The sequence below is a fragment of the Carcharhinus amblyrhynchos genome, unplaced genomic scaffold (assembly GCF_965287045.1).
Source record: "Carcharhinus amblyrhynchos unplaced genomic scaffold, sCarAmb.v2.hapA scaffold_38, whole genome shotgun sequence".
Taxonomy (NCBI): Eukaryota; Metazoa; Chordata; class Chondrichthyes; order Carcharhiniformes; family Carcharhinidae; genus Carcharhinus; species Carcharhinus amblyrhynchos.
In genome coordinates, this window is record NW_027649779.1 from 8,503,596 (window position 1) to 8,530,819 (window position 27,224).

General features: G+C 45.9%; 1 protein-coding gene and 1 pseudogene across 2 annotated transcripts; one reads left to right on the forward strand and one right to left on the reverse strand.

Annotated features, from left to right (window-relative positions):
- Window positions 1-1,232: 1,232 nt before the first annotated feature.
- On the reverse strand, window positions 1,233-15,593 carry LOC145362458 (uncharacterized; annotated as a pseudogene).
- Window positions 6,256-20,626, forward strand: LOC145362513 (uncharacterized). Of its 2 annotated transcripts, none has more exons than XM_080218534.1 (2): window positions 6,256-6,772; window positions 17,848-20,626. In XM_080218534.1, the coding sequence occupies exon 2, from the start codon at window positions 18,758-18,760 to the stop codon at window positions 19,718-19,720; it is 963 nt and encodes a 320-aa protein (XP_080074660.1). In that variant the 5' UTR covers window positions 6,256-6,772; window positions 17,848-18,757; the 3' UTR covers window positions 19,721-20,626. The 2 variants fall into 2 exon arrangements, with proteins under 2 accessions (XP_080074660.1, XP_080074659.1); XM_080218533.1 differs by lacking the exon at window positions 6,256-6,772 and adding an exon at window positions 17,162-17,235.
- The last annotated feature ends 6,598 nt before the right edge of the window (window positions 20,627-27,224 follow it).

Sequence of the window (27,224 nt, forward strand, 5' to 3'; positions counted from 1 at the left end):
ACTCCCTCCAAGGCCAAGATATCCTTGCGCAAGTGCGGCGACCAAAACTGCACACACTACTCCAGCTGCGGCCTCACCAGTGCCCTGTACAGTTGCAGCAAGACCTCCCTGCTTTTATATTCTATCCCCCTCGCTATAAAGGCCAGCATCCCATTCGCCTTCCTGACCACCTGCTGCACCTGCAGGCTGGGTTTTTGCGACTCATGCACAAGGACCCCCAGGTCCCTCTGCACCATAGCATGCTGCAGCTTTTCGCCCTTTAAATAGTCGTCCCTCCTGCTATTATTCCTGCCAAAGTGGATAACCTCACACTTGCCAACATTGTATTCCATCTGCCAGGTCCTCGCCCACTCGCTTAGCCTATCCAGATCCCTCTGCAGACTTTCTACACCCTCCACACAATTTGCTTTTCCACTTATCTTTGTGTCATCAGCAAATTTCAATACCCTACACTCAGCTCCCTCCTCCAGATCATCTATATAAATGGTAAATAGCTGAGGCCCCAGCACCGATCCTTGGGGCCCTCCACAGGTCACCAACTGCCAATCCGAATAGCACCCATTGACACCTACTCTCTGCCTCCTATTAGACAGCCAATCCTCTATCCACATTAACACCTTACCCCCAACTCCATGCCCCCTAACCTTCTGTAACAACCTTTTGTGCGGCACTTTATCAAACGCCTTCTGAAAATCGAGAAACACCACATGCACCAGTTCCCCTCCGTCCACCGCACTAGTCACATCCTCATAGAATTCCGATAAATTTGTCAGACACAACTTCCCCTTAACAAATCCGTGCTGCGTCTGCTCTATCAAACAATTCTTCTCAAGGTGTCTCGCTATTTCTTCTTTGATGACGGATTCAAGCATTTTTCCCACAACAGACGTTAAACTAACTGGCCTATAATTCCCTGCCTTTTGCCTGCTACCCTTTTTAAACAGTGGCGTAACATTAGCCGTTTTCCAATCTTCCGGCACTTCCCCGGAATCCAGCGAGGTTTGGAAAATAATCACTAAGGCATCCACTATCACCTCTGCCATTTCCTTCAGAACCCTGGGATGCATTCCATCCGGTCCTGGGGACTTGTCCACCATCAGTCCCGCTTGTCTATCGAGCATTACCTCTCAAGTGACAGTGACAGGAGAGAGGCCCTTCAAAAGGAGAACCGTTCACAGATTTTAAAAAGACAACAGAGAATACATTATCACAAAGACAGTGTATTTGAATTTTGTTCAGAATATTAGCCTCTATAACAGGCCTGAAATTTATGAACATCAGCAGATGCAGACCACAATGTGATTGACAACAAACTCCAATCTCTAGTTATTTGTGAACTTGCTGGTGTCTCAGCAATGCAGATGACTGAGTGAATCTCTTCCCACACTTGGAGCAGGTGAATGGTCTCTCCCCGGTGTGAACCCGCTGATGTACAGTGAGATGAGATGATCATCTGAACCCAGTGCCACAGTGAGAGCATCTGAATGGTTTCTCGTCAGTGTGAACTTGTTGATGGGACACCAGCTCCTGAGAGGTTTTAAAACATTTCCCACAATCCAGACACTTAAACGGTCTCTCATCAGTGTGACCTCTTTGGTGTGTAATTAGGATGGATGAATTAACAAATCCCTTTCCACACTGGGAGCAGGTGAATGGTCTCTGCCTGGTGTGAATTTGCCAGTGTGTCAGCAGGGTGGATTTGTGAGTGAATCCCTTTCCGCACTCAGAGCAGGTGAATTGCTTCTCCCTGGTGTGAACTCGCTGGTGTGTAAGCAGCGTGGATGATTGAGTGAATCCCATCCCACACACAGGGCAGGTGAATGGTCTCTCCCCAGTGTGAATTAGTTTGTGTTTAATCAGGGTGGATGACTGAGTGAATCCCTTCCCACAGTCAGAGCAGGTGAATGGCCTCTGCCCAGTGTGTGCGCTGGTGATTTTGCAGGGTGGATAACTTAGTGAATCCCTTCCCGCAGTCCGAGCAGGTGAATGGCCTCTCCCTGGTGTGGCCACGCCGATGGGTTTCCAGCTGGGATGGGTAATTGAATCCCTTCCCACAGACCCCACATTTCCACAGCTTCTCCCCATCATGACTGCATTTATGTTTTAACAGGCCAGATGATTGGTTGAAGCCTTGTCCACACACAGAACACGAGTATGGTTTCTCCTCACTGTGAACGGTGCTTTTTCCATCCATGTCCAAAATCCAATGATATTCCGATTACGAAAAATTAGGCGACTCTGTGAGATCCTGATGTGGAGTTTAGTTTCAGTTTCCCAACTGCAAATCCTAATCTTCTAAGATACGATGAAACTGATTTAAAACAGAAAAAAAGTGACTGAGAGAGAACACACAAAAACAGGTTGTGAAATTGAGTTGAATGAATGGGGTCACTTGTGGGGCCGGCATTAAGAAAAAGTGACCATGAAAGCTGCTGGATCGTCATAAAAACCCAACTGATTCGCTCATGTGCTTCAGGGAAGGAAACCTGCCACCTGGTCTGGACTGACACATAAACCAATATCTACTGGAGGGGTGAGAGGGAGGTGGAAGAAGCAGAGGGTGAAGGAGGGGGTTTCTCTACATCTACATCCTGACCAGAACTCTGACAGAATCTCCCACTCTCTCAACCTCCACCATTAGCTGGACCAGGGTAGTAGGTGCATGTGAAGATCATCACCTTCTAATTCCTGTCCAACTCATACAACATCCGGAGTTGTCTGACATCAATTACAGAAGTTTCCAGCATTTAAATATCAGGAAGACTGGAGTTACTGTCTACAGTCCCCACTACAAACTTCACCACCCTCACACCTGACTTCACCCTCTCCATGTTAAATGTCTGAAGCTGAACTAAGTTGTTCACAACCATGATGTCTTACTTGAGAAGACTTTTAGACCACATATCCACATCATCGCCAAAATTATCTACTTCCACCTCAGTAACATCCCCCAACTCTGCCTTAGCCTCAGTCAACCAAAGAATCTCTGCAATGCAGAAGGAGGCCTTTTGGCCCATAAAGCCCACACCAACAACAATCCCACCTAGGCTCTATCCCCATAGCCCCATGTATTTACCCTGACACTAAGGGGCAACTTAGCATAGCCAACCAACCTAACCCACATACTTTTGGAGTATGGGAGGAAACCGACACAGACACGGGGAGAATGTGAAGACTCCAACAGACAGTGATTCATGCTGGGAATTGAACCCAGGTCCCTGGCACCGTAAGGCAGCAGTGCTAACCACTGTGCCACCATGTCGCTGCAGAAACCATCATCCATTCTTTTCTTACCTCTAGACTAAACAACTTCAATACAGTTTCAACTGGCTTCCAACATTAAGCAACCCCCTCCAAACCATCCTAAACTGCTCATATGCTTACTCACACCAAATCATGTTCACCCATCGCCCCTATGCTTGCTGATCTACAAATGATTTCTTTTAAGAAGCATCAGAATTTGAAAGTTCTTATCTTTGTTTTCCTCCATGGTTACAATCATTCTTGTGTCAGTAATCTTCTCCAGCCTCACACTCCTCTGAGATCTCTACTGTAATCTAATTCCTCTTCAGCATTCTCAGTTTTAATCGTTGTACCATTACAAACTATCCTTCCAGTTGCACAGGCCACAAGCTCTGCAATCTCTTCTTTAAATCTCTCTGCCTGTCCATCACTTCTGCTTTCTTTAAAACCCACCTCTTTGACGAAACCTTTGGTCACCTGTCCTAATATGGCTCAGTATCAAGTGTCACTTCTGAGAAACTGTCTGGGGCTGTTTTATTATGTTAAAGACACAATATGAATATAAACGATTGCAACTGCCCTGATATCGTTGTTCTCATCAGTCAGAAATTGGAAGTTGAAGGGTGCAGCAGTTAAATAGTCAAGTTGTTCACATTCTGTCACTGGCAATTCCAAACCATCGCCCCAAACAAATATGGCGGACGCGCCTGCGTCCTGCTGCTATGCCCCGATAAAGATGGTGGACGCGCATGCGCCCTGTTGCTATGCCCCGATGAAAATGGCCCTGATTAACCCGGGTCTGTAACTGGGAGAATGCTGAGGCCCTGCTCTGCGCAAAGGGCTAGGACCATCCTCTGATATCGGTAGGTTCTTTTTAAGGGTCCGCGGTTCACGTAACATGTTTACGAAGCCTTTCCAAACCCCCGCCTGGTCCATCGCGTCCTCCGCCCCGCCATTCCCACCTTTACTGATTGTGGATCCGAGAATCTCTCCATCGCCATTAACCACACTGCGCATGCTTCACACAGTCCCGCCCCTCACTCACTCCGATTGGTCGGAGGACCAGCTGTTCCCTCGCAGTCGTCCATCTTCTTCTTCTCCTCCTATTGGCCCCGGAGCTGCTGTCAATCAGTCCCTGGGCATTGTGAGGTATCGGGTGAGAGGTCAGTGCGGGTAGGGGGGCGGGGTTTACAATGACCATTCTCCACTCTCACTATCCGCCGCTTCCGGCTTCTCCCCACAAACCATCTCCAGCAAAGAGAGAAGCTGACACACTGACTTAGTGGCAGTGTTACTGCACAATGTTCTGGGGATAAGGCTTCAAATCCATTCAATTAATACAATCTGCAATTTAAAGTTAGATTCAGTGATGGTAATCATAAGATCCCTACAATTGAGAAGAAGGCCATTGAGTCTGCACTGTCCTCAATCCCATGTAGGCCCTATTCCCATAACCCCACACATTTACTCTGCTAATCCCCCTGACACTAAGGTCAATTTAACATGGGCAATCAAGCTAACTTGCAAACCTTTGGACTGGGAGGAAACCGGACTACCCGAGGAAACCCACGTAAACATAGGGGGAAAGTGCAAACTCCACAAGCTGGGAATTGAACCTGGGTCCCTGATACTGGAGGCAAACCCATTGTGAACGCCAGCTGACTAAGGCTGCTCTGAGAAAATCTCCACACACACAGTTCTGGATACAAGGTTAGAGTCATAGGGGTTTACAGCATGGAAACAGGCCCTTCGGCCCAACTAGTCCATGCCATCCTTTTTGTTTAAACCCTTAAACTACTCCCAATTGCCTGCATTTGGCCCATATCCCTCTATACCCATCATACCCATGTAACTGTTACTGTTAACTTCTGTTATTCTGTCTGGTCAGTCAAAGTGATTCAGATTCATGTTTTTCACAAGTAATGAATGAAATTATGCTCAATTTGTTATTTTGTTAAAATTGATTATTTTTGTTAAAAGGATCGCAAAAGAATACCAAAACTTAATTTGGATTTCCAGGGAGGAAGAGTGTGTGGGATGGGGATATACGATTTGAATTGTTTGTTCAAAATGTAACTGTCATTGGTTACATTTGTAAACTCCATTGACAACATATTAGAAGCTGAGGATTTGTGGAGAAAATATTTCATTTAGGATCAATTCAGGATCAAATTAATTTGGGGGAATGAAAGTGGAAAACATTCCACCAAAAGAGAACTATCTGTTCGGAATTTCTACCTTATAATGACAGTGATGACTTTTTAAACTCCTTCATCAGGTTATTAGAAGCAGAGGATTTGGAGATGGGAAACGTAAACCAAACATCACATTAGCATTGATTCTTAGTGAATTGAATTGAGAGTATCATTGGTCTTTGAATGTGAAGGAAGATTGTTTTAACAAATTGCATAGCCTATAAAATATTGCAACATTTGAAGCAGAGAGAATCCACGTGTACTGTGTACGAAGCTTGAACTGGTCAACCAACCTGGAGAGAAACAAGGATGTCGGCAACGTGGAGAAACCATGTAAATGTGGGGATTGTGGAAAGGGATTCAAATACCCATCCCTGCTGGAAATTCATCGACGCAGTCACACTGGAGAGAAGCCATTCACCTGCTCCGTATGTGGGAAGGGTTTCACTCAGTCAACCACTCTGCTGAGACACCAGCGATTTCACACAGGGGAGAGACCGTTCCCCTGTTGTGTGTGTGGGAAGGGATTCACTCAGTCATCTGAGCTTCTGGTACACCAGAGAGTTCATACTGGAGAGAAGCCATTCACCTGTCCTGTTTGTGAGAGAGGATTCACTCAGTTATCCCAGCTGCTGACACACCAGCGAGTTCACAGTGGGGAGAGGCCATTCACCTGTTCTGTGTGTGAGAAGGGATTCACTAATTCATCAAACCTTCTGACACACCAGCGAGTTCACACTGGTGAGAGACCATTCATTTGTTCCATGTGTGAGAGGGGATTCAGTCAGCTAGCCCATCTGCTGACACACCAGCAAGTTCACAAGTGACTAAAGGGTTTGGATTCCACTGATGTTGCTGGTGTTCATCATACCCAGGGTGGATCCTTGTTCATTCTGACGTTTCAAGTTTGTCTCTCTGATGTTACCAAATATAGTACGGGCTGGAGTTTAGGATTCTAGTTAATCAGCTGCTTACGTTCTTGGGCCTCTAGTCTCCCTTTAAGAGTGTGTGTCTGCAATCATTCCCCTGAATTCAGAGAATTCCACCAGCAATCATTTTGCCACAAATATTAAACTTTTACTTCAATCCTAAATTGATCTTCAGGACAAGCTCCACAAATCACTGTCTGAGAGGCTCCACTAATGAACATCTCCAATCAGAAAGCGCTGATCAATCCTTGCTGACAATTCTTACTGACTTCTACATTATACACAGTGATACCTCCATTATCCACCAGAAAGAAGGGGGATGGGAGTTGGTGGAGAATTGAGAGTCTCCAAATGTTACCCCTCCAGTTTGGTACAGAAATCCCCTCAGCTCAAGAATGAAGACAGGTCCAATTGAAATAATTAACTTTTGTATATTCTTTCTGAGAAAGAGGCTACATTATAATCAGACAGGAGGGGATTTGGTGTCAATCTTTTTGACTCAACAAGTAAACTAAATCAAATTAACTGAGGGGAGGGGATTGGTGTCGGTGACTGTGGGGTTGGTTTGTATCAGGCAGGAGGAGATTGGTGTCGGTGACTGTGGGGTTAGTTTATATCAGACAGGAGGAGATTGGTGTCAGTGACTGTGGGGTTGGTTTATATCAGGCAGGAGGAGATTGGTGTCAGTGACTGTGGGGTTAGTTTATATCAGACAGGAGGAGATTGGTGTCAGTGACTGTGGGGTTGGTTTGTATCAGACAGGAGGGGATTGGTGTCAGTGACTGTGGGGTTGGTTTGTATCAGACAGGAGGAGATTGGTGTCAGTGACTGTGGGGTTGGTTTGTATCAGACAGGAGGAGATTGGTGTCGGTGACTGTGGGGTTGGTTTATATCAGACAGGAGGAGATTGGTGTCGGTGAGTGTGGGGTTGGTTTATATCAGACAGGAGGGGATTGGTGTCAGTGACTGTGGGGTTGGTTTGTATCAGACAGGAGGAGATTGGTGTCAGTGACTGTGGGGTTGGTTTGTATCAGACAGGAGGGGATTGGTGTCAGTGACTGTGGGGTTGGTTTGTATCAGACAGGAGGAGATTGGTGTCGGTGACTGTGGGGTTGGTTTATATCAGACAGGAGGAGATTGGTGTCGGTGACTGTGGGGTTGGTTTATATCAGACAGGAGGGGATTGGTGTCAGTGACTGTGGGGTTGGCTTATATCAGACAGGAGGAGATTGGTGTCGGTGACTGTGCGGTTGGTTTGTATCAGACAGGAGGAGATTGGTGTCAGTGACTGTGGGGTTGGTTTATATCAGACAGGAGGGGATTGGTGTCAGTGACTGTGGGGTTGGTTTGTATCAGACAGGAGGGGATTGGTGTCGGTGACGGTGGGGTTGGTTTGTATCAGACAGGAGGAGATTGGTGTCGGTGACTGTGGGGTTGGTTTGTATCAGACAGGAGGAGATTGGTGTCGGTGACTGTGGGGTTGGTTTGTATCAGACAGGAGGGGATTGGTGTCAGTGACTGTGGGGTTGGTTTATATCAGACAGGAGGAGATTGGTGTCGGTGACTGTGGGGTTGGTTTGTATCAGACAGGAGGGGATTGGTGTCGGTGACTGTGGGGTTGGTTTGTATCAGACAGGAGGAGATTGGTGTCGGTGACTGTGGGGTTGGTTTATATCAGACAGGAGGAGATTGGTGTCAGTGAGTATGGGGTTAGTTTATATCAGACAGGAGGAGATTGGTGTCGGTGACTGTGGGGTTGGCTTATATCAGACAGGAGGAGATTGGTGTCAGTGAGTGTGGGGTTGGTTTGTATCAGACAGGAGGAGATTGGTGTCAGTGACTGTGGGGTTGGTTTATATCAGACAGGAGGAGATTGGTGTCATCCGGCATGAAGAGATTCCACCTTCCCTGTAACCAATCCCAATGTGCCAGGAATCTAAAACTCTCCTTGCACCATCTCTTCAGCCTTGCTTTGATCTGCTCTATCCTCCTCCTCCTGTATTTACCAGCACGTGACACTGGGGTTGATCAGATTTATTGTCTGAAGTTCTGCTTGCTGATAGATTTATTTGTGGATAGGTTTATGGATGGAAAGGGTTTGGTTTAGGTTAGAGGGTCGGCGCAACATCGTGGGCCAAAGGGCCTGTTCTGCGCTGTAATGTTCTATGTTCTATGCTGCTCTCTTTCCAGATCCCAAAGATCTGCCGGCAGGACCAGGACTCCATAACATCCATGTGTTTTCCTTTTTATTGTATGGATATTATCCCAGTATTCTGGAGACCACACTGGAGATGTAAATTCAGACATGTCAGGAATCACAAGTCTTAAAGTGGGAAGGTTCGGGAAATACTCAGATGTTCAGTCTCCATTTATGAAAGGAGGCATGAAGCATTGCCACACAGGTACACACACTGGGGACAGGCCATTCACCTGCTCCAAATGTGGGAAGTGATTCGCCAGTTCATTCAACTTTCTGAGACACCAGTAAGTTCACCCTGGGGAGAAGTTGTTTACCTGCTGTGTGCGTGGGAAGGGATTTGCTCAGTCAAACACCCTGGTTAGATACTAAGCAAGTTCTCAAGTGACTACAGGAGTTGGATTAAACTGTTATTGCTGCTGTTAATCACATTTGTCACTAAACCATGTCTATTCTGACTGTTGTGTTTTTTTCTGCTGATAATTGAACTGAAGTTTAATATTCTGGATATATCTCAATTAAATCAGCTCTTGTTTAAAGGCATTATTGTAGATTTCCTTTCTGAACCTCAGAAAGGACAATCCGGGGGAGGATAGTACGGCAGGAACAGAACTTCAGCCTGGACACAGTCCAAGGGCAGGCTGACCATCCACATCTTGTCCCTGTTGGATAAAATCAAACACAGCGTTTATTCTCCATCCAGTTGTCTGAACTTTTCATTTTGCACGTTTCACAATGATTGTTATGCTAACACAGATATTGTGTTTCTTCTTCATTTCCACGTGATTATTTTTGTTTTCGACAAACAAAATATCATATGGACCTTCACAATTAACTTCTCAATCCCATTTCTTTCAGCAATGCTTTTAACTTTCACTGTTCAATAGCTGATTATTGCCCGTAGCAGGGAGAATGGTATGGTTTATTGGAGTTTCTGTAGAAACTGGTCATGAGTCCGTTGAGTAGCAATGGGGAGTGGGACCCTGGTGGAAAGCACGATCTGGCTTGGCCGACCAATTGTGAGCTGAAATGGGCTGTGAGCAGGGATTTGAAAAGGAGAATGGGCAGCGGATGAGAGTTGGTGGGGCGGAGGGAGGAATGGAGCCGGGAGCCGGGGTGGGGAGGGAGGAATGGAGCCGGGAGCCGGGGTGGGGAGGGAGGAATGGAGCCGGGAGCCGGGGTGGGGAGGGAGGAATGGAGCCGGGAGCCGGGGTGGAGAGGGAGGAATGGAGCCGGGAGCCGGGGTGGGGAGGGAGGAATGGAACTGGGAGCCAGGGTGAGAGTGGGGGCGGGGAGGGAGGAATGGAGCCTGGAGCCGGGGTGGGGAGGGAGTGGAGGCTTCACAAACACCCGCTGAATCCGCAAGGCCCAAATCAGACCTTACGGGTCCTGACTTTGCAGCTGCAGGGATTTTATCCAGAATCAGGGCCAGTTCTGTGGCTGCCGTGTGAGGGAAGGAGATTAGTGGGATCAGCATGAGTGATATCAGCAAGGTGACTGGGGCGGCACAATGGTACAGCCGCCCCACTGCACCAGGGACCCAGGTTCAATTCCAGCCTTGGGTCACTGTCTTTGTGGAGTTTGCATGTTCTCCCCGTGTCTGCATGGGTTTCCTCCGGGAGCTCCAGTTCCCTCCCACATTCCGAAGATGTGTGCTTTAGGTTGATTGGCCATTCCATACTGCTCCTTAGTGTCAGAGGCACTGGCAGGGTAAATATGTGAGGTGACAGGGACAGGGATTGGGGAGGATTGTGGTTAGTGCAGACTCGATGGACCAAATGGCCTCCTCTTGCACTGTGGGGATTCGATGATTTCTATGATTTAATGGGAAGTGACATCAGCAATACGACCAATATCCTTCAGGGACCAATCAGACATTGATCATGCACCATTTGACCAATTGGGGACTGATCATGTGCTGTTTGGACCAATCAGAACCACAGCAGACTAGTGACAAAGCCGAATATAAGTAGAGACTAACTCGGTTAGGATTATATTAACTGGAGTTTAGAAGAGAGAGAGGGGATCTTATAGAACTTATAACACTCTAACAGGGTCAGACAGTAGATTCAGAAAGAATGTTCCCGATGGTGGGAGAGTTCAGAATTAGGGGTCACAGTTTGAAGATAAAGTTTAAACATTTTAGGACTGAGGTGAGGAGAAATTTCTTCACTCAGAGAATGGTGACTGTGGGGAATTCACTACCATATTAAGTAGTTGTGGCCCAAACGTTGTGTGATTTCAAGAAGAAATTAGGTATAGCTCTTGGGGCTAAAGGGATATGGGGGGAAGACGGTATTAGGATATTAAATTTGGTGATCAGCCAAGATCAAAATGAATGGGGCAGCAGGCTCGAAGGGCCAAATGGACGATTACTGCTTCTGTTTTCTATGTTTCTGTATGTCTATGTTTCTATGCACTGTAGAGGGTGTCAGAGCATTGACCCTAACGGAACGCATAACAGTGAGAACAATTTGAGTCGAAGCTTCAGTTTGAGGTGATGTTGCTTTTCTCTTCAAAGGGCATTTCAGTAGCTGACCGTTCCACTGTGTCCTCTTCACTCCACTCTGACATGTTAGTGAGAATCATTGTTTCATCATCAGCAACATCCTCGTCAGTGTGTCCATTAGAACATCTCGGTTACAGAATTGAAATGATGGATTTAAACTGGGAAGGCATTATTGATTTAGACATGAATAATGAGCAGTAACCTTGTTCCACAATAACTGCAACTGCAGTCTGAGAAATCCTTTACCAGAGACAGAAATACCTGCTCAGAAATTGGTCTGCCACCAACTATCACGTGTGTTTTCAGATTTCAATCAATGGCATTGCAATAAGTGAATACAATATTTACCTGTTTCCTTCTCCAAACTGGCCTACCTGCATTGTTGAATTTTCTGCTGTTCAAAGCAGTAATGCACAATCTATTACAGCAATTTAGAATCTGGAATAATACATATCTCTGTTAATTATTTGATAATTGGAGGCACAGTGGTCAGTACTGCTGTCTCAGGTTCAGTTACTGCCTTGGGTGAGTGCCTGGGTGAAGTTTTCACATTCTCCTCATGTCTGCCCGGGTTACCTCCGGGTGCTCCGGTTTCTACCCACACACCAAACATCTGCCAATTAGGTTGATTGGCCATGCCAAATTGCCCCTCACTATCACAGGGATTAGCAGGGTAAATTCACCAAAGGTCCTCAGACGGCATCTTCCAAACCCGCGACCACTTCCATCTAGAAGGACAAGGACAGCAGATACATGGGAGCATCACCACCTGCAAGTTCCCCTCCAAGCCACTCACCGCCCTGACTTGGAAATATATTGGTATTCCTTCATGGTCGCTGGGTCAAAATCTCAGAATTCCCTTCCTAACAGCATTGTGGGTCAACCCACAACACGTGGTCTGCAGCAATTCAGGAACATAGCCCACCATCACCTCCTCAAGGGCAACTAGCAATGAGCTCCCTGACCTCAGCCTCAAAAACTTCAAGCAAAATCAGAAATGTTGTAGTTTAGGATGCAATGAGAGGAAAGAAATGTTTGTATTTTTAACTCTGTACGCATATTAGCAACTTGTTCAGTCCACAACAGAATTCAGTGGGTTCACAGATGCAGGCAAACATAGTTAATCACCATCTGAAACACATCTAGTAATACTGATTGAATTATAGAATCCCTATAGTGCAGAAGGAGGCCATTCCCACCCAAGCCCTAGTCCCGTAACTCCACACATTTACCCTGCTTCTCCCTGAACACAAGGGTCAATTTGACATGGCCAATCCACCTAACCAGCTCCTCATTAGACTGTTTATGTCTCATAAAGACAGACAGAAGTGATACTGCAACTGAATGAGAGGAAATGGCGCACAATGGTGCGAAACCATCTTTTTAAAATTATCATTATAAAGAAATAGGAAAAATCACTCAGGCAGATGAGGAAATCGAGACTCAGATGAGATCTGCTAGACTTTCCTTTAGATGAATGTGATTTAGGCACCAGAATGTTTCACATCGAAAATAATGAGGATCAAATATAACTAACAGATCATTCTTAAATCTCCTCCCTTGAAAGATATTTTACTTTGGTTAAAAGCTGACTGTGGCCAATCTCAAATAAGCACCATGAGATGTGTATTATCCAGTGAATCGATTTCTTTTGTTGATCAGTCATGTTTGCAATTCAATGTTGCATATTCCAGAGATATTCAATTCAGAATGAGGACATCTGTGTTAAGTAAATGTCCTGATTTTAAATGTTGAATATAGATGCACAGATTCGGTGGATTGGCCGTTCTAAATTGCCCCTCAGGTGAGCAAGATTAGCCACGAGAAAAGTGTGGTGTTATGGGATAGGGTAGTGGAGGGGCCTCTGTCAGAGGGTTGGTGCAGACTCGATGGGCAGAATGGCCTTTTCTGCACTGTAGGAATTCTATGATACTTTGAAACAATTCTGGGTAAAATTGAATGAAATTATTCGAAGATGAGAATGATGCATTAATGATTGAGCAGAAATCATTGCTCCCTTAGACATTTGTTGGGTGAACACTTTTAAATTTTGAAGTTCAAGATAAGTTGAGACATTAGGTGGAAATTAACGGTTGTCTTCTTGTATTAAGTGACAGGGGTTCTCAGTCGAAACATCAGACCCTGCAGCAGCACAGCAGAGTTGAACATCGCAGACAGGCCGATTGGATCCCGGGTGCAGTTAGTTGTTTCTGTAGTGTACTGGTTATCACACTCGCCTAATACGCGAAAGGTCCCCAGTTTGAAACCGGGCAGGAACATTAATCAAACCTTCTCATTTAGGGTGAGGGATGTCTGCATGATTGGAGTTTGTTGCTGAACATTATCCGAACCTCGGTGTTGCAGCTGTATTATCTTCACTCTGATCTCAGCCTGAAATGTTTTAGGAAATCAGAACTGTTGTAGTTTAGGATGCAATGAGAGGAAAGAAATGTTTGTATTTTGACACTGTGCGGATATTGGCGACTCATTCAGTCCACAACAGAATTTAATGGGTTTATAAATGCAGGTAACACCATTTGAAACATGTCTAATAGTATTCATAGAATCATAGGATCCCTACAGTGTAGGAGGAGGCCATTTGGTCCACCGAGTCTGTACTCACCACAATCCCATCAAAGCCCTATTCCTGCAATCCTACACATTTACCCTGCTAATTCCCCCTAACACTAGGGTCAATTTGGCATGGCCAATCCACCTATCCCGCACATCTTTGGGTTTTATGTGCTCATAAAGACAGACACAAGCCTGGCACCAGTGTCCTGAACAAAGTCATGAACATTCTCTGGGTTAAAGGTTCCTCCTGATTCTTGCTGTCTGTTGTGTCCTTTGTCACTGTCTGTACCAGGACATCTCTATTGAAAGGTTGTTAAGAAATTCCAGTGAATTCCAGCCCCTTGTGTAATGTTCCATTTGGTGTACGTCAGATTCAGAGATGTCCACGTGTGTGTGAAAAGGGTTCTGGGTGAGGATTTTAGCCCTTCTTTACCTGTAGTAACAATGCACCCTTTATTCAATTCTAAAGTATAAAGTCCTCATTAGATATCAATTCTACCTGTGATATACATTTCACTGAACCAGTCTATATTTTCATCACAAGATTACACAGGGTGAGGGATGTTAACACATGTTAACATTTGCGATCTCCATTTAGAAAAAGGAAATAGAGACACAGGAAAAGGCACAACAAAGATTTACAAGAATAATCCCAGAACTGTAATCACTTGTGAACTTGCTGGTATCTCACCAAGTTTACTGACTGAGTGAATCCCTTCCCACACACACAGCAGGTGAGCAGTCACTCCCTGGTGTGAACCCGCTGGTGTACCCGTAGGCTGGATGACTGAGTGAATCCCTTCCCACACATGGAGCAGGTGAATGGTTTCTCCCCAGTGTGAACTGGCTGATGTTTCAGCAGGTCAGATGACCGATGAAACCTCTTTGTGCAGTGAGAGCAACTGAACGGTCTCTCCCCAGGGTGAACTCACTGGTGTGTCTGCAGATCGGACGACCGATGGAACCTCTTTGTGCAATGAGAGCAACTGAATGGCTTCTCCCCAGTATGAATTCGCTGGTGTGTCTGCAGGTCGGCAGAGTGAATGTATCCTTTCCCACACAGAGTGCATTTGAATGGTCTCTCCCCAGTGTGAACTTGTTGGTGTGCCCGCAGGGTGGATGAATCATTGAATCCTTTCCCACACACAGAGCAGATGAATGGTTTCTCCCCAGTGTGAATTCGTTGGTGTGTCCGCAGATCGGATGACTGAGTGAATCCCTGCCCACACTCAGTGCAGGTGAATGGTCTCTCCCCCGTGTGAACTCGCTGGTGTCTCTGCAGAGTGTATAACCTTTTAAATCCCTTCGAGCAGTGAGAGCATTTGAACGGTCTCTCCCCAGTGTGAATGCGCTGGTGGGTTACAAGTTCTGCAGTGCTTTTGAAACCACTCCCACAGTCAGAGCATTTAAAGGGTCTCTCCTGGGTGTGTGTGAGATTGTGTGCACGCAGCCTGGATAACTGAATGAATCCCTTCTCACACACAGAGCAGGTAAACGGTCTCTCCCCAGTGTGACTGCGTTGATGAATTTCCAGCTGAAATGGGAACCTGAATCCCTTCCCACATTCCGCACATTTCCACGGTTTCTCCATGGTGTGGGTGTCCTTGTGATTCTCCAGGTCAAACAATCAGTTAAATCTCACACAGAACAGGATAGTTTCTCCCTGCTGTGAATGCTGCGATGTATTTTCAGGTTGCGTAACTGGTTAAAGCTCTTTCCACAGTCAGCCAGTGCAATGGGACATTCACTCGGATGTTTGTGTGTCTCTCAGTAACGTCCCAGTCACACTGATGTTTAAAGTCTTTAGAAGTAGACAGAAGAGAGAAATATTTCTCCTTCTAGAATTAAAGGCTGATAATATTCAGGTCCCAATGAACTGAGTGACTCTGTCAGATCTTGACTTAATATTTGATTTGAGATATCTGTCTGCAAATCCTCCACCTTCTGGTATCCTGTGAAAGGGGTTTACAAAAATAATCACTGTCAGCACAGGCTAGAAATTCAGAACAGACAATTCTAGTTTCCATGGAACATTCATTCTTTCCTCTCTTGTTCCCTGAAAGCCATAAATCTCCATCCCACTCACCCTGCTGTATCTAATATTCCCCCTCCCAATTCTCCTGAAGGTGCTGATTGACAGATCATAGAATCAATTAGAATCATAGAATCTCTACAGTACAGAAGGAGGCCATTCGGTCCACTGAGTCTGCACCAATCACAATCCCAGGTCCTATCCCCATGTATTTACACCGACACTAAAGTCAAATTAGCATTGCCAATCCACCTGACCCACACATCTTCACTCTGTGGGAAGAAACCGGAGCACCCAGAGGAAACCCGCACAGACACGGGAGAATGTACAGACTCCACACAGACAGTAAGCCAAGGCTGGAACTGAACCCCGGTCCCTGGTGCTGTGAGGCCACAGTGTTAACCACTGTACCACTGTATCGCCCTAAATTCAAATTTCACCATCTACAGTGGTGGGATTTGAAGCAGGTCCCTAGTACGTCACACTGGGTCTGTGACAATACCACTATGCCATCATCTCCAATGCTCACTGCTTCCTGTCCTGGACACAGTAAGAAGTCTCACAACACCAGGCTAAAGTCCAACCAGTTTATTTGATAGTAAACCCACAAGCTTTCGGGGTTTCTTACTGAGACTTCTTACTGTGTTTACCCCAGTCCAATGCCGGAATCTCCACATCCTGTCCTGGACACAGAGAGCTGAAAATCTCCATGCAGGCTGCCAGACAGATATCTGTCTATCTGACTGGACTGACAATGTGTGGAATGCAGTAAGAAGTCTCACACCAGGTTAAAGTCCAACCAGTTTATTTGATAATAAACCCACAAGCTTTCAGGGTTTGCCCCTTCGTCAGGTGAATGGAGAGTTCTCACCTGTGGAATGCACAGACTGGATTCACTCCCTTGCCCTTCAGTTGCTGCAAGTCCCCAGTTTCCCCCAGAATGAGAAATGGAAAGGGGGAGAGAGGAAAGTGTTTCACTCACAGATGTTGCAGACAGGAGCAAGTTTACAGGGGGTGGGATCTCCGGCGCGCGGACCCGGGATCCCCGCCCCCACCCATTGTTCTCCTCCCGGAAGCCCCGCCCCCACCCATTGTTCCCCTCCCGGGAGCCCCGCCCCCACCCATTGTTCCCCTCCCGGGAGCCCCGCCCCACCCATTGTTCCCCTCCCGGGAGCCCCGCCCCCACCCATTGTTCCCCTGCCCCTCCCCCTCCTCGAGCCAAGGTTTCCAGACAAGCGGCTGGCGGCTCCGGCCAGAGCGAGAAGCCATTCGGGGATCTCCCCCTCCCTCCAGCCCGGGACTGCGCATGTCCAAGAGAGTGGGGAAGCTGCGCATGTGCATGTGCTCCCCGTTCCCCCGGCCCTCATGCTGAAGTGTTAACCAATGGAAAGAGTTGGAGGACCGGAAGGAGTCTGGTCCTCCAGCCAGTCAGAGCTCCCTGAATGCGGAAGTTGGACAATGAGCTTGTTCATTCCTACCCAGCAAAGCTGCTGCTCTCTCTCTGAATGAAGATTGAGCTTCAGACAGACTCAAACCTCCTCCTTTCTCCACCATCTGTGAGTAAAATACTTTCTTTCCTCCCCTTTCCATTTTCAGCTTCAATTTTGAACTTCCAGGTCACCACCCGCTGCCTAAATAAAAACCCTCCTCACATTCTTCACGTGTCTGTAACCAGGTAATCCAGTGTATTACACACATCATCAGTCTGCTCATTTATATCCAAATGTAAAACTTTAACGTGGCTGTCAGCTTGAAGATTAATCATGGGTCATTTGCATGAGGCAGCGGGTTCCAGGTAATGACCTTTCTGTACTGAAGTAAAAATCTTCCCCACATCCTTCTCTTCTCCCAATCCAGTAATTCAGTCCCGCATATGGCACAGATTTTAATTCCGAGCGTGTAGGCCGGTCGTTACACGTAGATTTTCATATCTCTGTGTCCAATACAGAAAGTAGTCAGCATGGATCCGTTAATCAGCCTGAATCAATAGACTTGGGAGGTTGTATATGCAGGAGAGCAGAGTGAGAATTGAGGGACAGTGTGTGGGATGGAGATTGACAGCTTTTGGGGAATGAGAAAGGAATGAATGTTCCATAGACACTAGAATCGTGTGTTCTGAATTTCTATCCTGTACTGACACTGATGTCTGTTGTAAATTCCTTTCATAGATATCAAGAGGTGAGGATTTACAGACAGAAATTTCAAACTAAACGTCACATCAAGATTTGACAGAGTCATTCGATTTATTGGGACCTGAATATCATCAAGCTTTGAATCTAGAAAAGCAATGTTTCTCTGATCTGTTTGCTTAAGGAGATTTTAAACATCAGTGTGACTTGATCACACCCGAGTGAGGGTGTTCCAGTGCACTGATAGTGGAAAGAACTTTACCCAGTTACACAGGCTGAAACAATATTACACTGTTACAGTGGAGAGAGACCATACACGTGTTCTGTGTGTGGACAAGGATTCAACTGATCTTCAAACCTGGAGAGACACAAGGACACATGCGCCATGGAGAAACTGTGGAAATGTGACGATTGTGGACGAGGATTCATGTTGCCCTGTGATTTGGAAATTCATCAACGCAGTCACACTCGGGAGAGACCCTTCACTTGCTCAGTCTGTGGGAAGGGATACATTAAGTTCTCCCACCTGCTGAGTCACAATCTCACTCACACCAATGAGAGACCCTTTAAATGCTCTGACTGTGGGAGCGAATTCAAAAGCTCTGGAGAGCTGATGTCCCACCAGCGCAGTCACAGTGAGGAGAGACCATTCAGCTGCTCTCACTGCACAATGAAATTTAAATGGTCATCCACACTGCGGAGACACCAGCGAGTTCACACCGGGGAGAGACCGTTCAGCTGCTCCATGTGTGGGAAGGGATTCACTCGGTCCTCTGAACTGCGGGCACACCAATGAATTCACACTGGGGAGAGACCGTTCACCTGCAGTGTGTGTGGGAAGGGATTCTTTCGGTCATCCGCCCTGCTGACACACAAAGTCACTCACACCAATGAGAGACCCTTTAAATGCTCTGACTGTGAGAGTTGCTTCAAAAGTTCTCGGGATCTGATGTCCCATCAGCGAGTTCACACTGAGGACAGACCATTCAGCTGCTCTCACTGCTCAATGAGATTTAGATCACCATCAAACCTGCGGAACCACCAGCGAGTTCACTCCAGAGAGAGACCATTCACTTGCCCTGACTGTGGGAAGGGATTCACTCAGTTATCTGCCCTGCTGACACATCAGCGAGTTCACACCGGAGAGAGGCCATTCACCTGCTCTGTGTGTGGGAAGGGATTCACTAATTTATCCAACCTGCTGAGTCATAAAGTCACTCACACCAGTGAGAGGCCCTTTAAATGCTCGGACTGTGGGAGTGAGTTCAGAATTTCTGGGGAACTTGTGTCCCACCAGCGCATTCACACTGAGGACAGACCGTTCAGCTGCTCTCTCTGCTCAAAGAGGTTTAAGAGATCATCCACGCTGCAGAGACACCAGCGAGTTCACACCAGGGAGAGACCGTTTACCTGCTCTGTGTGTGGGAAGGGATTCAGTCAGTCATACACCCTGTTGACACACCAACGTCTTCACACTGAGGAGAGACCATTTACCTGCACCGAGTGTGGGAAGGGATTCACTCAGTCATCCAGCCTGCTAACCCACCAGCGAGTTCACAGCGGGGAGAGACCGTTCACCTGCTCCGAGTGTGGGAACAGATTCACTCGGTTATCCAGCCTGCAGAGACACAAAGTCACTCACTCCCAGGAACGACCCTTTAAATGCTCTGACTGTGGGAGTAGCTTCAAAATTTCTGAGCATCTGGTAGACCACCAGCGCAGTCACACTGGGGAGAGACCGTTCAGCTGCTGTCTCTGCACAAAGAGGTTTGGAAGAGCGTGCACACTGCGGAGACACCAGCGAGTTCATTCTGGGAGAGACCATTCACCTGCTCTGTGTGTGCGAAAGGATTCACTCGATACCCCAGCTGCTGATGCACAATGTCCCTCACACCCGGGAGAGACCCTTTAAATGCTCTGACTGTGGGAATAGTTTCAAAAGCTCTCAGGAACTGATGATCCACCAGTCCTTTCACAGCTGCTGTGTGTGGGAAGAAATTCACCAGTTTATCACTCCTGTTCGGACACCAGCGAGCTCACAAGTGATCACTTGTGGATTCTGCTGTTATTGCTGCTGTTAATTACATCCAGGACTGAACCCTGTTCATTCTGACAGTGGGTGAAGTGGGAGGGTCGGAGGGTTTCTTTCTGCTGGACTGGCTGGTCTCATGATTTTGCTTCCAGTGGGCTGATGCTCTTTGAGCCTGGGAAAGTACATTTCCACTGAAATGACCCACACAAACTGATGAAGGACATTTATTTAATCCTGGACAGTAAATAGTGTTTTTCCTACCACTACAGATCGATCTAAAATAAATACATTTGTCTCTGTTCCATTGAGTCTACAGCACAGGGCCAGGCCAGTCGGCTCAGTCAGTCTGTGTCAGTGTTTATGTTCCACATGACCCTCCACCCACCTCACTTCATCTCCCCCCATCAGCATATCCTTCTATTCCTTTCTCCCTCATGTATGTATCCAGCTTCCCCTTCAGTGTATTCATGCTGTTCACCTCAACCACTTGCTGTGGTAGTGAGTTCCACATTCTCACCACTCGCTGGGTAAAGAGGTTTCTCACTGAAACCCCTATTGGATTATTGAACCCCTTCACAATCTTAAAAATTTCCATCAGGTCACCCTTCAGTCTTCTCCTTTCTAGAGAAAAGCAGCCCCAGCCTTTTCTGAGGGTTAAATGCTCTCAGTTCTGGGATTATTCTTGTGAATCTTTGTTGCTCCTTCTCCAGTGTCTCTATTTCCTTTTACTAAATGGAGATTATAAATGTTGACAGTGCTCCCTGTGTAGTCTAACCCTGGTTCTAAACAAGTTATGATGTGGGTATGCCGGCGTTGGACTGGCGTAAACACAGTAAAAAGTCTGACAACACCAGGTTTTAGTCCAACCTATTTATTTGATAATATTCTCACTAGCTTTCGAGGTAACCCCGAAAGCTAGTGAGTATATTATCAAATAAATAGGTTGGACTAAAACCTGGTGTTGTCAGACTATTTACTGTCTAAACAACTTGAACAGAATTTCCCTGCTTTTCAATTCTATCCCTCTAGAATAGAAGCCTATATATGGGCCCCACACTTTAGGAAAGATGTGATGTTCTTAGAGAGAGTGCAGAGGAGATTTACGAGAATGACTCCAGGGATGAGGGACTTCAGTGAGTTGGAGAGACTGGAGCAGCTGAAATTTCTCTCTCTAGATCAGACAGGCATTAATGTTGGGAAAGGGACCATTCAGCCCTTTGAGTCAATGCCGGCTCGCTGTAGACCAAACCATTTCCTCGGTCCATCCTTGGATGCCTGGAGATCTATTTCCCTGAAATGCCCATCCAGTTTTATTTAGGAAACATTCCATCATCTCTGCTTCTCCCTCTTTGTAGGAAGTATAATTTCTTCCAATGCAAACGAGGAGCACAAAAGGAGGCCATTCCACCCAATGTTCCCATGCTGGCATGTTATACATTATAAGTAACAAGGTCAAGGTAGTCGATGTTTCTATGTTAAGCCAAGTTAAACTCTAACACCTGATTAGAGTTTAATTTAAAAATGAATACTTCACCTAAATGCTGTGGAAGCTGCATAGTGAGTAGAAATTGTATAATTTCTTCTTCCATTTTGATCAGCTATTCTGTCAAATCTGCCTCAAGAATAAGGCTGATAGTTCAGTCCGAGTAAGAAAGAAGAATATTGTCTTCCACTGAGTTTCTTTTTAAACCAGTGTGTTTGGATTAAAGAGTAGTGTTTATTAGATACAAATCAGTAATTTGGGATTGAATAAATTGAATCTTAGTTGAGTTACATTTAATGAATCAGTAGTTTTCTAAAAGGCTGAGTTTTTATTTGTCATATAATGTAAAAGCTTAATTAGTGTATATGTAAAGGATGTGCACTGAAGATAAATGTACTGGCAAGAGAGACCTTCAAGCTCTGATTAGGAAGTGGGTTCGTCAACATTTGAATAAAGGATTGTATAGTGTCAGATAAAGGGATAGTGTGAAACTGTTCTATTGTATTCATAGAATAGAATCACTGCAGTGAGAAAGAGGCAATTTGGTCCATTGAGGCTGCACCAACAATAATCACCCCCCTCCCCCCTCCAGCCCTATCCCCATAATCCACACATTTACCCTCTAATCCTCCTGACATGAAGGGGCAATTTAACACCAGGGGCAATCAACCAAACCTGCACATCTTTGGAGTGTGGGAGGAAACCTGAGCACCCAGAGGAAACCCACACAGACACATGGGTGAACTTGCAAACTCCACACAGTTACCCAAGGCTGAAATTGAACCTGGGTCCCTGGCACTGTGAGGCAGCAGTGCTAACCACTGTGCCACTGTCCCCCCTCTGTCTAAGGTAATGAGAGAAGGTGGTGTAAGTAATTGGGGATTTATTATATATTTAAAAGGAATGCATGGTTGCATTAAGAGCTGATTTTATGGTTGTTTGGGAGAATGAACTCAGAAGAATCATTCCACACTCGAGCCTGATTCAATCAACAAACAGTTTATAAAGTTACGCCAGCGGGGAGAATCCACATGGACTGACCATGTCCAACTCCACCCAGCAAAAAAATCATCAATTCTTATACAGTTCCTCAGCCCATCTCGGCTGGACACAAACCAATCAGAATGTTTATAGATTACACACATGATACTTCGGTCCAATGAAATTAAAAACTGAGCATAGAACATAGAACACTACAGCACAAACAGGCCCTTCGGCCCACGAGTTGCGCCGAACACATCAACACCTACCAACCTATAGACCTATCTATAACCCCCAATCCCATAAAACCCCATATACTCATCCAGAAGTCTTTTAAAAGACCCCAGCGAGTTCGCCTCCACCACCACTGACGGCAGCCGATTCCACTCACTCACCACTCTCTGAGTGAAAAACTTACCCCTAACATCACTTCTGAACCTCCCTCCCCGCACCTTAAATCTGTGTCCTCTCGTAGCGACCATTTCAACCCGGGGAAATAGCCTCTGAGAATCCACCCTATCCATTCCTCTCAACATTTTATAAACTTCTATCGGGTCGCCTCTCAACCTTCGTCTCTCCAGGGAGAAAAGTCCCAGCTCCCTCAACCTAACTTCATAAGGCATGCCGCCCAGTCCAGGCAACATCCTTGTAAATCTCCTCTGTACCCTTTCAATAGCTTCCACATCCTTCCTATAGTGAGGCGACCAGAACTGCGCACAGTACTCCAAATGAGGCCTGACAAGGGTCTTATAAAGTTGCAGCATTACCTCCCGACTCCTAAACTCAATCCCTCGATTAATGAAGGCCAGTACACCATACGCCTTCTTGACCACCTCCTCCACCTGCGAGGCCGATTTAAGAGTCCTGTGGACCCGGACCCCTAGATCCTTCTGCTCTTCAACACTACTCAGACTCCTGCCCTTGATAGTGTACTCGTTCATCCCATTGGTCCTGCCAAAATGGACGACTACACATTTATCCGCGTTGAAGTCCATCTGCCACTTCTCTGCCCAGTCCTGCATCCTATTTATGTCCTGCTGCAACTTCTGACATCCTTCCAGACCATCCACAACACCACCGACCTTCATGTCATCAGCGAACTTACTTACCCATCCCTCCACTTCCTCATCCAGGTCATTTATGAAAATGACAAACAGCAAGGGTCCTAGAACAGATCCCTGGGGCACTCCACTGGTGACTGACCTCCATTCAGAAAAAGACCCATCCACATCTTGATCATACAGCATCTTGAGGCTGTATGATCAGCTCATGAACAGATAGGTTTCCTCTCTCATGTTTCCCAGACCCCTCATCAACTGTCCTTGGGCCTTCTCTGTACATAGACATTGGCTTCTTTGTCTCGACTTTGTCTCTGCCTAGTAACTGTAAACAGTTATTCAGAGGCAGCTGCCTGGGGGCAGCTAAAGTGGGAGGTCCTGTTGAGTGAGCTGTTTCCTGTGTCTGTATTACTGAAAACTCCCTGGAATGTGGTCAAGACAGCTCGCGCCAAGATGCTTCTCAAACTGTTATGCTCCATTGTGATTAATATTGTATATTGCTGGTATGAAATGGAATATCTGTATATCCAATTATATGTATTGCCAGTGCCTTTGCCTCGGGTTCACCTCAACAATCTTCCCCCTTTGGGTAGTGGACCAGCCCTAGTCCCAGTTACTGACACCATTAGTTTACCATTAGCACCTCCCCCCGCTGCCCCGTTTCGTTCAGCTGCCCGGTCTATGGATATGATTGATTACTAATTTGTTTTTTGAGGCTGCTAATCATCGATTCATATCATTTCCCAATGTCTCCGATTTTGTGCAAAACCAAGTAAACAAAATCAAAGAAACTTGGAGATCCCGTAGGCCTCCTCCCCACCCCATTCCCTGACTGACCTGAGGTGTCAATTACTTTTGGAACCCTCCCTCTCATTGAAGTTTGTTTCTGTTACTTCTTGCTAAGATTAAAGAACACTTTGATATGTCCCTTGCCCATTTGTCCAGGATGGGGGTAATAGGGTGTCTGTTTTGGACAGATTATTGGAAGATTACAATTATTCCTCTCTTGTTATTTGGAATGAATTACTTTAAGGTTATTTCCTTATAACCTTAATACACATCTCAGTGCTTGAAAGTGATCGGTCTATTTAGTATAACACAGTACAATCAATTTTTGTTGTTTTTAGCTTATTTATTAGTGTCGTAAGTAGGCTTACAGTATAACTGTAATGAAGCAGTCTATACTTGGGTACACTAAGGAAGAATTTAGCATGGCTGATGCACCTAACGAGCACATTTTTCAGATTGTGGGAAGAAACCAGAACATCTGGAGGAAACCCACGCAGACACAGAGAGAATGTGCAAACTCCCCACACAATGACCCAAGCTGGGAATCGAATGCGGGTCCTTGGCCTTGTGAGGCAGCAGTGCTGACCACTGTGCCACCATACTTTCCAAATGTCAGAAGCGGGATTTGAATCCATGATGCTAGAAAAGAACCAGACCTCATCAGGCTCCACAAGGGAAACAACCATATTGCATAAGTCTAGCGCTTTAGACCACTTGGCCATCATAACAACTTGCTAAACAAATAGCCTGGCTATTAAGTTAATGTATCAGTGTCGCATGTAGGCTTACATTAACACTGCAATGAAATTACGTGAAAATCCCCTAGTCACCACACTCCAGCGCCTGTTTGGGTAACACTGAGGGAGAACAGATATGAAATATTTAAAAGTAAAGAGTTACAAAACCTAACTAAGGAAACTTCATTCTCAACTTACAAAATTAGAGATAGTAACACAGTGTGAACTAAAGAGACTTCTCTTGAGCATCACCATTTGAAGAATGAATCATTTAATGTTGGATTCTGTATCTTGAGGCTGAAATTTCCTGGATATTTGATGCTCAACATAATAACTCTACTGCTGTGTGTCAAATATCTCACATTGTGCTTTCTCCCATAATTGTCAGCACTAGACTGGCTCCACAATCATCATTATAACTCGCACACCATTTCCCAACCTCCTTTCATTTGTAAAGGATGAAATTGGATCTGTTGCTATGTTACTAATTCCGTTAATTAATTCCTCTGTGGGTAAAATGTCATTTCAACTGGATTCTTACAGGGTGAGATTTTACTCCTTCGCATCTTGTCTCATTATTATTCCTGATCACTGACATCCGGCAGAGCATTTACCCAGGCCCAATCTCAGTAATCCAATATATTTGCTCTGCTAATCCCTCGAACCTACACATCTTAGGACACTAAGGGACAATTTAGCATGGCCAGTCCCTCTAACCCATATATCTTAGGACACTAAGGGGCAATATAGCATAGCCAATCCACTCAATTTACAATCTTTAGAAACTAAGGGGTAATTTAGCATGGCCAGTCCATCTAACCTGTACATCTTTGGACCATGGGAGGAAACCGGAGCACCCAGAGGAAACCCATTCAGACATGGGAGAACATGCAAACTCCACACACACACACACACATGGTCAGAATTGAATATGGTTCCTTGGTGCTGTTAGGCAGCAATGCTAACCAGTACCCCACTATGCCACCTCTTATAATTGAGATATATATGATAGAGCGGCATGGTGGCACAGTACTTAGCACTGCTGCCTCACAGTGCCATGGACCCAGGTTCAATTCCAGCCTTGAGTCACTCTGTGTGGAGTTTGCATGTTTTCCCCATGTCTGCATGGGTTTCCTCTGGGTGTTCTGGTTTCCTCCCACAGTCCATAGATGTGTAGATTAGCATGGATTGGCCATGATAAATTGTCCCTTAGTGTCAGGGGAGCTAGCTACAGTAAATGCATGGGGTTATGGGGATAGGGTCTGGGTGGGATTGTGGTCGGTGCAGACTCGATGGGCCAAATGGCCTCCTTCTGCATTGTAGGGATTCTATGATTTAAAAAAAATTGACAAAGCAGATGTAAAGTGGATGCTTCCTCTTTGTGTTTTAGAGTTAGGCGTAGCTGATGTAAAACAGAGATGAAGAGAAAGAAATTCTCCCAAAGGAAGTTGAGTCTGTGGGATTCACTACCGCAGAGTATGATGGATGCCGGGACATTGAATAAATTTGATGAGATAAAAAGCTTTTTAATTAGAAATGGGTTGAAAGGTTATGGAGAACGGGAACAAAATTGGAGTTGGAGCAGAGGTGAGATCAGCCTTCATCATATTGAATGGTGGTGCAGACTCAAGGGGCTGAATTGCCTACTCCTGCTCAGAGTTCTTAAGTTCATTGTCTGAACATGGCTCAGTCCTGGATGTGACTAACAGCAAATTCAACCCTGCAAATCACTTATGAACTCATTGGTGTGTCTGTCGGTGGGGTGCCTGAGTGAAGCCTTTCCCACAGTCTGAGCAGGTGAGTGTGAACTCGCTGGTGTCTTTGCAGGTTGGATGAAGTTTGAAACCTCTTTGTACAGGGAGAGCCACTGAACGGCCTCCTTAGTGTGAATGTGTGGTGGGTCATCAGTTCCTCAGAGCTTTTGAAACCACTCCCGTACTCAGGGCACTTAAAAGGTCTCTCCTCAATATGAGCCAAACTATAGCGTAGCAGGCTGGACGAATGAGTGAATTCCTCCCCACACATAGAGCAGGTGAATGGCGTCTGTCCAGTGTGATTGAGTTGATGAATTTACAGCTAAGATGGAGATGTGAATTCCTTCCCACAGTCCTCACATTTCCACGGTTTCTCCATGGTGTGGGTGTCCTTATAACTCTCCAGGTTAAACAATCAGTCAGTTAAATCTCACACAGAGCTCGGGTACAGAGCTGTGAATACTGCAGTGTATTTTCAGGCTGCGTTAAAGCTCTTTCCACGCTCAGTGCACTGGAACACTGTCACTCAGGTGTGTGTGTCTCAGTGCTTTTCCAGTCACACTGATGTTCAAAGTCTTCTGA